Source organism: Piliocolobus tephrosceles, chromosome 12 (genome assembly GCF_002776525.5).
Source record: "Piliocolobus tephrosceles isolate RC106 chromosome 12, ASM277652v3, whole genome shotgun sequence".
Taxonomy (NCBI): domain Eukaryota; kingdom Metazoa; phylum Chordata; class Mammalia; order Primates; family Cercopithecidae; genus Piliocolobus; species Piliocolobus tephrosceles.
The window spans coordinates 45,400,748-45,416,318 of record NC_045445.1 but is presented as its reverse complement, the minus strand read 5'-3'; the positions used below and the strand labels follow the sequence as shown (position 1 = coordinate 45,416,318).

Below are 15,571 nucleotides of genomic sequence, written 5' to 3'. Positions count from 1 at the left end.
GACCTGAAACTATAAAAAATCTAGAAGATATCATTGGAAAAATCCTTCCAGACATTGGCTTAGGCAAGGATTTTATGACCAAGAGCCCAAAAACAAATGCAATAAAAACAAGATAAAAAATTGGGACTTAATTTAACGAACTTTTGCACAGCAAAAGGAGCAGTCAGCAGAGTAAACAGACAACTCACAGACTGGGAGAAAATCTTCACAGTCTACACATCTGACAAAGGACCAATATCCAGAATCTACAACTAACTCAAACAAATCAATAAGAAAAAAGAAAAAAAAAAACAAAGAAACAATCCCATCAAAAAGTGGGCTAAGGACATGAATAGACAATTCTCAAAAGAAGATATACAAATGGCCAACAAACATATGAAAAAATGCTCAGCATCACTAATGATCAGGGAACTGCAAATGAAAACCAGAATACAACACCACTTTACTCCTGCAAGAATGGTCATAATCAAAAAATCAAAAAACAGTAGATCTTGGTGTGGATGTGGTGATCAGGGAATGCTTCTACACTGCTGGTGGGAATGTAAACTAGTACAGCTACTCTGGAAAATAGTGTGGAGATTCCTTAAAGAACTGAAAGTAGAACTACCATTTGATCCAGCAATCCCACTATTGGGTATCTACTCAGAGGAAAAGAAGTCATTATACAAAAAAAATATATATTTGCACACGCATGTTTATAGTAACACAATTTGCAATTGCAAAATCATGGAACCAACCCAAATGCCCATCAATCAAAGAACTGATAAACTGTGGTATATATATACAATGGACTACTACTCAGCCATCAAAAGGAATAAATTAACAGCATTTGCAGCAACCTGGATTAGATTGGAGACTATCATTCTAATGAAGTAATTCAGGAATGGAAAACCAAACATCGTATGCTCTCCCTGATGTGTGGGAGCTAAGCTATGAGGATGCAAAGGAATAAGAATGATACAGTGGACTTTGGGGACTTGTGGGGAAGGATGAGAGGAGGGGCAAGGGATAAAAGACTACAAATATGGTGCAGTGTATACTGCTTGGGTGATGGGTACACCAAAATCTCACAAATCACCACTAAAGAACTTACTCACGTAACCAAATATCACCTGTACCCCAATAACTTATGGAAAAATTAAAAAAAAACAAGCGAACAAAAACGAAAGTGTGCTATCCCATACAATGGAATATCATTTGACAATTTTAAAAAATGGCGTACTGATACATGGTGTAAAATGGATGAACCTTGAAAACATTATGCTAAGTGAAATAAGCAAGGCACAAAATAACCGTGTATCATATGATTTCATTTATATGAAATGTCCAGAATAGGCAAATCTGTATAAAGAGAAGGCAGATTAGGTTTTGCTAGGGCTTGGAGGGAGTGAGAATGAGGAATGACTGCTAATGTGTACAGTTTCCTCTAGGGGGAAATGGAAAATTTTCTAAAATTAGATTGTGATGATGGTTGGACAATCCTATGAAGATACTGAAAACATTGAACATTGAATTGTACACTTTAAGTGGATGAATTGTATGGTATATAAATTATATCTCAATAAAGTTATTTTAAAACAATGCACATTTTTGAAAATCTGCAAAGTTTCTACTAATAACATGTAATGTTTTTAGTTGTCTTTAAATTACTGTCTTTATTTTAGGATGCTTTTTAGTTCTAGAATCTTGAGATTTGATGAACAAATGGGTGTTTTTTCCTCACAATTAACTTTGGACACATTTTAAGTAATTGTATGTGCTGTGATTACTAGAACTACATATGCTGTGCTAGTATGGAATAGCATGATTTATGAATCATTTTTTCTTTAATATTTCTTTAATATTTTGAGCCACTTGTCGGCTCATTGGGCTGATGTTTGGAGCAATTTGCTATTATGCCTACCTTGGGTGGTAAAGGATAGTATAGAGCTCATTATCTTTTAAGTTTCGTTCATATTCTTTTTCTCTAAGTTCATCATTACCTTAGACATACTGCTATTGAATTTCATGTGGCAGCTTTGGCCTGCTCAGGCATCCTTGAGGCATTATTTATCAGTTTGTTACTGTTAGCTTAACATTTCACTACTTGGAAGAACTAAATAACATGCAAATTTGAAGGTCTTACTGTATAATTCCTTTTCTAGATAATTAAAATGTTAATAGTTGCTCAATGGATCTAAAGCTTCAGTTATGCACAATGAGTAAGTTTTACAGATCTGTTATACAATGTGGTGCCTACAGTTAACAGTACAGTATTGTTCACCTTAAAATATGTTAAGAGGATAGATTTCATGTTAAGTGCTCTTACCACAACCCCCCCCCCGCCCACACACACACACACAAGAACATGAAGAAATTTTTGGAGGTGATGGATATGTGTAGTACTTTGATTGTGCTGATGGTATCATGGGTATATGCATATATCCAGACTCATAAGTGTGTATGCATTATGTACAGTTTTATATATAGATTAATAAAGTTTTTAAAAAAAGTATCTCTGCATGTACTTTTAAATTTCCCTCTGTTAATATTCTGGATCTAAAATAGAACCTATTTATGGTTTTATTCATCGTCCTTAATCTCCAATTACAGATAATGTTGTAAAAACATTAACAATTATATGGGGACCATGACTTCCAAGTGATGGACTACTGTTGTAATATTCTTCTTACCATAAAGCAAGATATGATATTTACTCTTTCTCCTCAAATATTTTCCATTTGTTGTCTTTTTTTTCCCCCAGTGGCAATGCTTCTTTAGTTTTACAGTGGAATGTAAGAACAAAAGTGTTTAGCTTTCTTACCAATAGATGTCTTCTATTCTGTAAAGTTTATTCTGAATTTTAAGTTATAGTATGGAATGGAGGAGAAGATGCTATTACTAAGACATAGTAGAGATTGGCTATGATCCAAATACCATTAAATTACAATTTGAATCTTAACAACAAAGAAGATATCAAATGACTCCTTTTTCTACGTGATACAACACAGTGACCTTGAAAGCAGTTTCAGGCTTGTCTTTCAGTGTTACTGTAGTCATTAGATAGTTTCACAATGGTAAATGTGACTTATTAGGTATGAGATATTACATTTTCAGAATTATATCAAAGCTTGACATTAGAACAGATGTAGATATTTGCAGCTGTGTGTCCGAGTCATTCAAATCGCTTCTACCTAGAAGTGCAAGTAGATTTGAATTTTCCTTTCCCAGAGTGATTTGCAAGATTGTGTCCAGTTTGTAGATTTTCTGAGCACTGTCTTCTTTATCTCTTCTTGCTTACCTTTTTTGAAACTCATTGTTTTCCCTGCATGTGTGTGAATAATAAAAGGCTAGATAAAACTTAAGCTAACAAATGTCAGTGTTTTTTTCAGAAGCCCTAATAAAATATTTACTTTATTTTTAAAAGGTACTTGGTTTGAAGGAGTAGGGCCATAAGAGTGATTACAGAAACAGTATTTGGGGGCAAGTGCTGGCTGAACTTAGAGATTGGGCTTAAAGTAGTCCCCCCTTACCATGGGAGATACATTCCAAGACTCCCCATTGGATGCCTGAACTTGTGGATAATACCTAACCTTTTATGTACTGTGTGTTTTTTTTCTCTGTCTGGTAACAGACAGCTACTAAGTGACTCATAAACAGGTAGTGTTTATAGCATGGATGTGCTGGGCAAAGGAGTAGTTTAGGTTTCAAGAGGGATGAAATTGGACAACATGAGATTTTATCATGCTACTCAAAATGGCGTGCAATTCAAAACTTATAAGTTATTTATTTCTGGAATTTTCAATGTTTTCACAACACAGGTAACCGAAACCATGGATTGCAAAACCATGGATAAGGAAGAATTTCTGTACTTTTAGAATTTAATGTACTTTGGTATCAGAAATAATCCAGAGTTTGCCTTCTGCCTTTCAGATTTACCACTAGCAGAATATTGGAATTTTTTTCTTGTTTTTTATTTTGGTATATACATTTAATTTGTTCATGAATAACAAAAAGAATCATGATAGTTTATTCAAAGGTTTCCCATGTAAACATCTAAGATGGGACCAATTCAATCCAAAATTTAATTGTATACCTATTATGTGCCTCAAAATGAACTAGATATTTGATTTACAAGGTTCAGAAAAAATATATATATTCCCAGCCCAAGATTCTTAATTTTTTAAAATAATAGGATGTAAGGAAAAAAAGACTTTAGTTTAAAAAGCTATTACCATAATGCAGAAACATGAGTCACAAATAGATCTGACTCACCTGCAAGTGTATGTACTAAGTGAGGAAGGAAGCATTCAGTAGGTGATGTTGAACACTAGCACTTTATTGTAAAGATCATGATCTTCATGAGCAAAGCAGTAAGTCCTGCAATAGAGATTTAGTGTTAAGGTATATGTTGCCATTGTTATTGGGAAAAACTTGTTTTAATTGTGAAAGTGGGTATGAATTCTTCTAAGGCTCTATTGGAAAAAAATATAATGCAAATATTCATTGAGCAAAAATGGTTATACATATGTGAATTATCTCTTACCCAAAATAAGCTTTCAATGTAATTAAGGAGTTAAGACTTGCATATATGAAGCCATTGTAAACATGACAGAGTTAGAACCTACCCTAACCTTTTGCGGTAAACTCTCTTTGTCCAGGAATGCTTCATGGAAGAAATGGGATTTTTCTTTTCTTGTTAAGAGGCAGGGTCTCACTCTGTCATCCAGGCTGGCCTGCAGTGGCATGATCACGGCTCAATATAGCCTTGACCTCCTAGGCTCAAGCCATCCTCCTACCTCAGCCTCCTGAGTAGCTGGGACTACAAGGCATGCACCACTGCACCCAGCTGATCTTTTAATTTTTTATAGAGACAGAGTCTCCCTTTGTTACCCAGGCTGGTCTTAAACTCCTGGGCTCAATCCTCCAGCCTTAGCTCCCCAAAGTGCTAGAGCCACAACACTCAGCCAGAAGTGGGATTTTAGATGTCTACTGAAGAATTGACAGACTTCCTTATGTTACAGTGAAAATCACCTTTTTCAGTAGAACCTACTATAGCTTTTGGTTGGCATGTGTACTGGAAGCAATGAATTGCATTATGGCACAGTAGGAATGGTAAACACAGGTTCTGAAGTCAGACTGTTTGACTCCAGATTCGGATTTCACCACTTACTAGCTCCATCACTGTAACATGGGGATAATAACAGTATCGTTCTAATAGGGTTGTTAAGGATTAATGAGAATTAATGAGAATAATACATCTACATACTGTGCGAATAGTATGAACTATGTAGTCTGATTGACTATATAGCTGATTGTAGTCTGGTTCGAATCCCAGTTAAAAACCTTAGGCACTTGGCTTCTCAAGATTCAGTTTCCTCATTTATAAATGGAGATAATGAAGACTAACTCACAGGATTGTTGTGATGATTAAATGAAGCAATTTATATCAAGTACTTACTGGAGTGCCTGACATAGAATAAAAGCTCTGTAAATAATGTTATGTTCTTATACAATCTAAGCCATGTAGAGACTTTAATATTATCTTTTTATTCATGTTTTCAGGGTGAGCCTGGTCTGCCTGGATACCCAGGGAACCCTGGTATCAAAGGTTCTGTGGGAGATCCTGGTTTGCCTGGATTACCAGGAACCCCTGGAGCAAAAGGACAACCAGGCCTTCCTGGATTCCCAGGTAAAATTTCTTCTCTTAAATGCTTCCTTCTTTCCTTCCTTATCTACTCCAACCAGTATCACAGAGCAGCTTCTTATTTGGCAGACTTATATTTTATTTCCCAATTGGATACTGACTAGCAACATAATCTCAAACTATCTCTTTACCTTTTCTTTGCCCAAATTTGTTTCTATATAAAATGAGGATGAATATTACTGACTCAGCAGGACAACATCCTGTGGACAGAAAGACTGTTTGGTGGAGCATTTTTCAATCTTTGACTGCTAGCCACAAATCACTTAAGAAGCCTTGCTATTTTTGTAGGTGATAATGTATACTTCCAAGCCTCTGCCTGCAGCTGATTCTCTTAGAAAGGTATGCCCAGGCACACAGCTGGTAGCGGTTGGTAGAACAATCATACAGTTCCTTCAAATGACAAGGATTGAGTCATTCAAGTAAGAGATAAGCACTATAGTCAATTATGTAGGCTGAACTAGATTATTATAGTACCTACTCATTTAGGGTTGAATTTATTTTTCGTTTGTTTTTTGAATTACACAGTGGCATGGATGAATGAATCTTTCCTTTTTATTGAAGTGAAGCATACATATAGTAAAGTACACTTAAGACTATAGATGAGTTTTTACCTAGTTATATATATCTTTGAATTTACCATATGTATCAAGATATAAAATAGTTTCTTCATCCCATGAAGTTTACCCGTGCCCCTACGCCCCCCAACCCTGAGGTAACTACTACTATGACTTCTATTACCATCAGTTAGTTTTGCATGTTATTGAAATTCATATAAATGAAATCATACAGTGATCCTTGTGTCTGGCTTTTTTCAGTCATCATTATGTGTAAAAGATTCATTTATTTTGTTGCATGTGTCAGTAGTTTTTTCTTTATAATTGCTATGCAATATTACATTGAAAAATGTACCACAGTCAATTACACATTCTCCTGTTGATGGACTTTTGGGTTGTTTCCAGTTTGGGACTATTATTTTTAAAAATGCTATTAACATTCTTTTACATGTCTTTTGGTAAACATATATATTGATTTCTCTTAGACAAAAACTTAGTAGTAGAAATACTGAATCACAGGGTAGGTGTACATTGAACTTTAGTAGATGCTGCCAAACAGTTTTCCAAAGTGGTTTGTAAATTAGTTTCAACAGCAATGTATGAAATGTCCAGTTCTCCAATTGCCCATGTCCTCACCATCGCTGGGTAGTGTCGGTCTTAATTTTATCTGTTTTGATGAGTATGTAGAAGCATCTTACTGAGATTTGAATTTACGTATTCCTAATGAATAATAGTATTAATCACCTTTTTATTATACTATTGGCCATTTGGATAGCATCTTTTTGAAGTTTCTACTCAAGTACTTTTGTTCATTTTTTATTGAATTGTCTCTCCTTTTTCAAATAGATTCAGAGCAATTCTTTATATACTCAAGATATGAGTCTTTTGTCAGATGCATATATTGCAAATCTGTTCTCTGTGTCTCAGATTTGCCTTTCCTAATGCTGTTGTGTAATGAACAAAAGCTGTTAATTTTAATAAAATCCACTGTGTCAATCTTTCCTTTCACGGATAGTGATTTTTTTATCCAATTCAATAAATATTTGTCCGCTTGAGGTTATGGAAATAATCTCCTAATTTTTATAACATGTTTAATGTTTAAACTTTTCTATTTGGCTTATGATCTATCTCAAATAAAAATATTTTTACCTTGTGAGGTAGGGATCAAGGTTCATTTTTTTTCCAACACAGTTATCCAATTGCTCTCTACGCTATTTTTTTTTTAAGAACCTAAACACATCCAATAAATTACAGTCACTCTTTTGTTAGAAAGCCGAATGCTATATCTATACTCTGTGTTATGTTCCAATGGTTTATTTTCTATTGCTGCTTTAACACAACACTGAATTACTGTAAATTTATATTAAGCCTTGAAAAATGGTCAGTAAGTGCTAGAACTTTGTTTCAGATTTTTAAAGCTTGTCTTGGCTATTCTAATTTTTTTTTTTGCGGGGGAAATCAGTTTATCAATTTCCATTTAAAGTATCTGTAGGGATTTTTAAGTTTGCAATAACTCTCTAGGTAAGGTAGAGGAGAATTGATATTTTGACAGTATTCAACCTTCCAATAAAATGAACATGTTATCTCTCCATTTATGTAGGTATTGAGTTTAATTTAACAATATGCTGCACTTTTTGTTTTGTAAATCTTGAACATATTTTATTAAATGTATCTCTGGAAATCTGATGCTTTCTGGTGACATTTAAATCGTATTGCTTTTCCCAGTTCATCTTCCAGTTGTTTCTTGGAAGTACATAGAAATAATTGATTTAGGAATATTGAGATAATATATGAGAAAATTGCCAATTTCACTTTTTAAAATTCTGAGTTTACATAATTTTTTGTTTTATAAAATATCACCTCAGATATTTTTATTACTTCTTTTTCATTTCTTTATACCTTTTATTTCTTTGTTATGCTTAATTGCACCAGTTAGGACCTGTAGTGCAGTGTTTAATAGAAGTGGTTATAGTCGACATCATTATCTTTTTTCTAAACTCAGAGGATGAATAATTGCTATTTTTCCATTAAACGTAGTGTTAGTGCCAGGGTTTTGGTACATATATTTTTTTAAATTAAGGAAATCCCTTTCTATTCCTACTATAATGAGAATTTTTATAAAGAATGGATGTAAGTTTTATCAAATTCTTTTTCCGAATCTACAGAGATGATAATTGTTTTTTCTCCTTTGCTCTTGATATAGTGAATTACACTGATTGATATTTTATGTAAAAACAACCCTGTATTCTTGGGATAAACTCCAAGGTGGTCATACTATATACGTTATCTTTAAGTATTATTGGACTGGATTTGCTATTTTTTAAAAAATTACATATAGCCATGAGAGATATTGTCCTATGATTTTCTTTTCTCATAGTGTCTTTGTCAGTGTTTAAGTATAGGGATTTGCTGGCCTCATGACCTGGGAACTATTCCCTCTTTCTCTATTTTTTCTTTAAATGTTTCATAGAATTCACCAGTCAAGGAATCTGGATCTGTAGTTTTCTTTGTAGAAACCTTTTTAAATTACAGATTAAAAGTTTTTGTTATGTTACTATTCGGATGATTTATTTTTATGTCAGTTTAAATAAATTGTGTTTTTCAAGGAAATCGACCATTTCATCTAAATTGTCAAATTCATTGGCAGAAAGTTGTTGATAATATCCTTGTTTTGTCCCTTTAATTTCTGCAGAATGTGTACTGAAGTCTGCATTTCAACAATGTTTTGATATAAGTAATTTTAAATTTATTTCTTTATTTTGATCAAGCCGCCTAGGCATTCATTAAGCTTTATTAATTGTTAAAAATTAACTTTTGTAAGTGATTTTCTCTACTGTTTGTTTTTTATTCCACTGATTTCTGCTTATATCTGTATTATTTCCTATCTTCTACCTTCTATGGATTTAATCTTGCTGTTCTTTTTCTAGCTTCTTTACCTGGAAGCTTAAATCATAGATTTTTCAGCTTTGTGTTTTCTAATAGATGCATTTAAAAACTTAAATTTCCATCTAAGGAGTGCTTAAACCAAATCCCACAAATTTTGTTCTTTTGCCTTTTTCCTTTAATCATTCAGTTGAAGATATTTTCTAATTTTCCTGTTGATTTCTATTTTTCTCCATAGATTATTTAGAATTGTGTTGCTCAACTTACAAATATTTGGGGACTTCCCAGATATCTTTCTGTTATTAATTTTTAATTTGATTCTATTGTGGCCAGAATACATATTTTGTGTGATTTAACTATTAATACTTATTGAGACTTATCATATGGCTAAATTTAGGGTTTATCTGGGTGAATTTTCCTTGTACCCTTGAAAATAATTTGTATTCTGCAATTGGTGTATTGCATAAATGCCCATTAGGTCAAATTCATTGGTAAGGTTATTAAAATCTTGTGTATTCTTGCCAACTTCTTGCCTAATTGTTTTATCAATTACTGAGAGGTGTTAAAATTTTCAATATGATTGTAGAATTTTCTATTTCTCCTTTTCTCTCTGTCAATTTTTAGCTGTATGTCTTTTGAGATTTTTTTTAGGTGTATATAAATTCAGGAAACTTATGTTTTCTTGAAGAGTTGACCTTTTCATCATTATGTAAAGACCCTCTTTATATTCATAATACTCTTTTCTTTGGATTTTTCTTTGTCTGATATCAGAATAGATACATCAGATTCTTGATGCTTAGTGTTAGTACAATATAACTTTTTCTATATAATTTTTATTTTTACGTGTCTATATATTTAAAATATGTTTCTTAGGGATAAAATACATTCATATCTTGCTTCTTTTCCAGTCCAACAATCTTTCCCGTTTATTCTGAGTGTTTAGTCGATTTATATTTAATGTATGTTGTTATGTTTGAATTTTAGTCTGCCACATTGCTGTTTGTTTTATGCTTCTCCTTTGTCCCTGGTTTCCTGTTCTGTTTGGGTTCATCAGATATGCTATGGTATTCCATTCTATCTCCTCTATTGGCTTTTACCTCTACTGGCTTTTAAGCTCTCCCTCTTTCTACTATTTTTAAATGATTGCTCCAAAGATTTTAGTGTGCATTCATAATTTACCACATTCTGCATTAAATTAATGTTATGTGACTTCACATATGATGTAAGATTCTTACAACAGTATAATTTTATTTACATATAATGTTCTTTTGTGTGATTGTGTTCATATATTTTATATGATTATCATATAGGTAATAAATTTTACAATTGATTGCAATTACTATTGCTTTAAATAGCCTTTTCTAAAGAATTTAATATGAGAAACAAACCCAATTTTCATATTTACCAACATATTTACATTTATGCTGTTCTACCCTCCCGTGCAGCAGACTTCTATTTGGTATCGTTCCCTAAAGCCTGACGTTCTTCTACTGTCATTTATTGTAAAATGATTTTGCTGGTGACAGATTCTCTCATCTTTAATTTATCTGCAAATATGTTTGTTTTAGTTTCATTTTAAATAAATTTTTCACTGGATATAGAAACCCATTTTTGATATTTGTTGCCTTCAGCACTTTAAATGTTTCTTCCACTATCTTTTGGTCTCCATTTTTCCTGATAATAACACATCAATTATTTTTAATGTTTTGCTCCTTTATATTATGTCTGGCTTTTCTCTGGATGTATTTGAGATTTTCTCTCTGTAATTGGTTTTCGGTAGTTTATTTTTGTTGTGGTTAGTTATGGTTGTATTTATTTTGCCTTCTATTTATTGATATTCTTGAATCTGTAGGGTTGTTATTTTTTAATAACTTTGGAAAATCTCAGCTATCATTTCCTCATATATAGTCATGTGTCACATAACAACATTTTGGTCAACAACAAACTACGTATATGATGGTGGTCCCATATGATTGTCATGGAACTGAAAATTTCCTATCACCTAGTGATGTCATAGCCATAGTAACATTGTATCACATTTATAATGTATTTTTACTGTACTGTTTCTAGGTTTAGATATACAAATACTTACCATTGTGTTATAATTGCCTACAGGATGCAGTATAGTTACATGCTATATAGGTTTGTAGCCCGGGAGCAATAGGCTCTACTATACGACCTAGATGTATAGTAGGTCATACCATCTAAGTTTGTGTAAATATACTTTATACGTTCACACGATGACAAAATCGCCCAACAACTCATTTCTTAAAACATACTCCAGTTGTTTTAAGTTGTTTTAAACATACTCCAGTTGACACATAACTGTATTTCTTCTGTCATATTTTCTCTTCTTCTTTTGGAATGCATATTAGATCACTTGATACTATATCACAGGTCACTGAAGGTCTAGCTATATTTTCCATTTTTATTCTCTCTGAGGTTTAATTTGGATGGTTTTTATTCATTACCTTCAAATTTACTGATTTTTTATGTGTTCAATAGTCTGTTAATCACCACAAAATTTTTAATTTCCATTTGGTTCTTTTAAGAGTTATCCTATTCTTCCAGAAATTCCCTATTTTTTACTCATTATATACATTTTTGCCTATAGATTATTTAACATATTTATTATAGCTCTTTTAAAGATCTTTTCAGCTTAGTCCAAATTTTCAGATATTCATGTGTCTATTTCTATTGGTAGTTTTGTTTTTCTTGAATAGTCACCACATAGTCAAGCTTCCTCCAATATGCTAATTTTTATTGTATACTGAATGATGTGGATAGTATAGTATAAAGATTCTGGATTCTATTAAATTTCTTGAAGAATGCTGAATATTGTTCTACCTGGCAGTTCAATTCCTGGTATCAACTTGATTCTGCAGTGATGGAGTTTTAGATTCTGTTATAGCAAGGCTACTTCCAATGCCCTTTGTCTTACATGTATCCCTTGGACTTGGCATATGGGCTTTATGTGTGGTTTTTCTGGGGTAATTTCCTTTAAAAAAATTTCAAAAATTGCATAGCCAAGACAATCCTAAGCAAAAAGAACAAAGCTGGAAGCATCATGCTACCTGACTTCAAACTATACTACAAGGCTTTTATCACCTAGTGATGTCATAGACATAGTAACATTGCTAAGGAGAGAATCCAGCTCAGCTGTGTCCAGAATATTACCTACAAAAATGGTGAGATAATAAATGGGTATTGTTTTAAGTCATTAACTTTGGGTTAATTTGTTATATAGCAAGAGAAAACTAATGCACTACCCTTTTGGTCATTATTTAAGTTTTTACTTCCCTCCTAAATATGCTTGTTAGTATTTATTTTAGGGTCTTTGAATAGTTCCCTTTTGTATTCTGTCAAGTTTTTAATTATAATCAGTGAGAAAAAAAAGGCTGTAGTGGGCTTATTCTATCTTGGCTTGCCTCAGAAGTGTTTAGGGGTAAATTTAAGAAAATATTTTCTTGGTATATTCACTGAAAACTATAAAACCTGCTATGATAAACTTTTAAATACCAAAATAAATGAAGAGATAGATCATACTTATGGAATGGAAGATCAAAATTGTTAGGAAGCCATTATCCTTAGTAAACTAATTCAGGAACAGAAAACCAAACACTGCATGTTCTCACTGATATGTGGGAGCTGAACAATGAGAACACATGGACACAGGAAGGGGAACAAAACACAGTGTGGCCTGTGGAGCAGGGTGTGTGGGTCAGTGGGAGGGAGAACATCAGGAAAAATAGCTAAGGCATGCTGGGCTTAATTCTTAGGTGATGGTTTGATAGGTACAGCAAACCACCATGACACATGTTTACCTGTGTAACAAACCTGCACATCCTGCACATGTGCCCCAGAACTTAAAACAAAAAAAAAAGATGCCACTTGCCGCTAAAGTCATTCGTGGATTCAAAGTGATTCCAGTTAATAACCCAGCAACCTTTATTTGGTAACAGTTGACAAATGGTTTCTAAAATGTGTATGGAAATGAAAGGGACATAGAATATGCAAAACAATATTAAAAACAAGGCCGGGCTCAGTGGCTCACGCCTGTAATCCCAGCACTTTGTGAGGCTGAGTCGGGCAGATCATGAGGTCAGAAGTTCGAGACTGGCCTGGCCAATATGGTGAAACTCTGTCTCTACTAAAAATACAGAAATTAGCTGGGCATGGTGGCGCATGCCTGTAATCCCAGCTACTTGGGAGGCTGAGGCAAGAGAATTGCTTGAACCCGGGAGGCGGGGGTTGCAGTGAGCCGAGATCGCGCCACTGTAATCCAGCCTGGGCGACAGAGCGAGACTCTATCACAAAAACAAAACAAAACAAAAAAAGAATGTGTGGTACTTGATAAGGATTGAGAAATAGATCAGTGAAACAGAATATGGAGGATAAAAAAGACTAATATACAGTAAAATTGACTTTTGATAAAGGTATCAAATAAATTTTTTAGAGAAAGCAAATTCTTTTCAACAAATGGCCTTGAAACATCTAGATATTCATATGGGGAAAAAGCGAAACTTAATTCATAGATTACATGAACAGAAAAATATTGTTTTTAATTGGATCTTAGCCTGAACATAAAAGCTAAAACCATAAAGCTTTTGGAGGAAAACTTAGATAGATATTTCCATGACTTGGCATAAGCAGATTTTCTTAGGATACAAAAAGCAGTACCTGTAAAAGAAAAAAATTGATAGATTAGATTTAAATTTTTAAACTCTTTTTATCAGAAGACACTGCTAGGAAAATGAATAGGAAAGCCACAGACAAGGAGAAAATATCTGCAAAACATACCTGACAAATTACTAATATCTAGGATATGTAAAAAACTTCAATAACTCAATAATAATAAGACATATTATCCAATTTTGAAAAATGGAGAAAACTTTGAACAGATATTTCACAAAAGAAGATATACAAGTGGCCAGTAATCATGTGAAAAGGTGATTGGTGTCATTAGCCATCAGAGAAACGCAAATTAAAACCACAATGAGGTAGTTCTACATACCTACCAGAATGTCTATTATTACAGCAACTGATATCATCACAAAGGTTGTGCAAGGATCTGGAACAACTAGAATTTCCACACATTGTTCTGAGTGTGAAATGGTTTGGCAGTTTTTAAATAAAGCACAACATATAGCTACTCTTTGATCCAGCAATTCCACTTCTTATTATATACCTAAGATAAATCAAGGCAGTGGTCTACAAAAAGACCTGTGCAGAAATACTCATAGCAGCTTTATTTATAATAGATAAAAGCTGGAAATAAAACAGGTTTTTATAAATAGAAAAATGGATATTGTAATAACCAAAACCTGTCAATAAACCAAAAGACCAGCAAGAGGAATAGATTTTGTAAATTATGGTATGTTCATATAATGGAGTCCTACAAATTCTACCAGTATAATATAGTGGTAGTTATTTTTATGTTTATAAATATATAATAATGCCAACTTCAGGACAAATGAATTAAAAACATAAAATTATTATTAAAAATAGCCAGCAAACACCAGCATCTTTTGGGTTTCTTTTTGTTCTGCACTGTTTCAGTGCTAGCACTATAAATTGTAAGTTTGAATTATAGCTTTTAAAGCAATGCAGTTTTTCTTTCATTTTTAAATTGAGCTCTTTATTCTAGGAACCCCAGGCCCTCCTGGACCAAAAGGTATTAGTGGCCCTCCTGGGAACCCTGGCCTTCCAGGAGAAACTGGTCCTGTAGGTAAGCATGAAAAATAAGAGTTTGCTGTTTTATAAAACTAATGCATATCATATTCAGTTTGGGAAAGTCAAATCCTGTTCAGCTGTGAACATTTTCAACACAAGGAAATATGGTGTCCATTCACTTAACACTGCATGTTAGGTACAGAATGAATAACTTTTAATAAAAAGTAGTTAAAATTGGCTGGGCACGGTGGCTCACGCCTGTAATCCCAACATTTTGGGAGGCCGAGGTGGGAGGATCACTTGGGGTCAGGAGCTCGAGACTAGCTTGGTCAACATGGTGATATCCCATCTCTATTAAAAATACAAAATATTAGCCTGCTATGTTGTGGTGGGGGGGCCTCCTGTAATCCCAGCTACTCGGGAGGTTGAGGCACGAGAAGTGTTTGAACCCAAGGGGTGGAGGTTGCAGTGAGCCGAGATCACGCCATTGCACTCCAGCCTGGGTGACAAATCAAGACCCTCAAAAAAAGGACTTAAAATTATCATTATGTGACCTTATTTTCTAGGCCCACTTTTTCCAGGGAGAGTTAATTCAAGTGTCCTAGAATAGAAGCTTTGATTTTTTTAGAATGGGGGGCTGTAGTAAGTTTGTTTATGGATTTCTAAAGTAAATAACTTCTCTTGGCCCCATATGAGGCCTATAATTCACCCCACCACCCTTCGCACCTTACTCTCTTAGATATTCTGAAACCATATTAAAATGAATAACTGAAAG

General features: G+C 33.6%; 1 protein-coding gene across 2 annotated transcripts in view; it reads left to right on the top strand.

Annotated features, from left to right (window-relative positions):
* COL4A5 (collagen type IV alpha 5 chain) overlaps nt 1-15,571 on the top strand; it is a 274,761-nt gene that overhangs the window by 219,262 nt on the left and 39,928 nt on the right. For both annotated transcript variants that reach the window (XM_023203109.2, XM_023203108.2), the window contains exons 37-38: nt 5,545-5,671; nt 14,771-14,851. In XM_023203109.2, the coding sequence (XP_023058877.1) occupies nt 5,545-5,671; nt 14,771-14,851 (208 nt within the window). The remainder of the gene's footprint in view (nt 1-5,544; nt 5,672-14,770; nt 14,852-15,571) is intronic.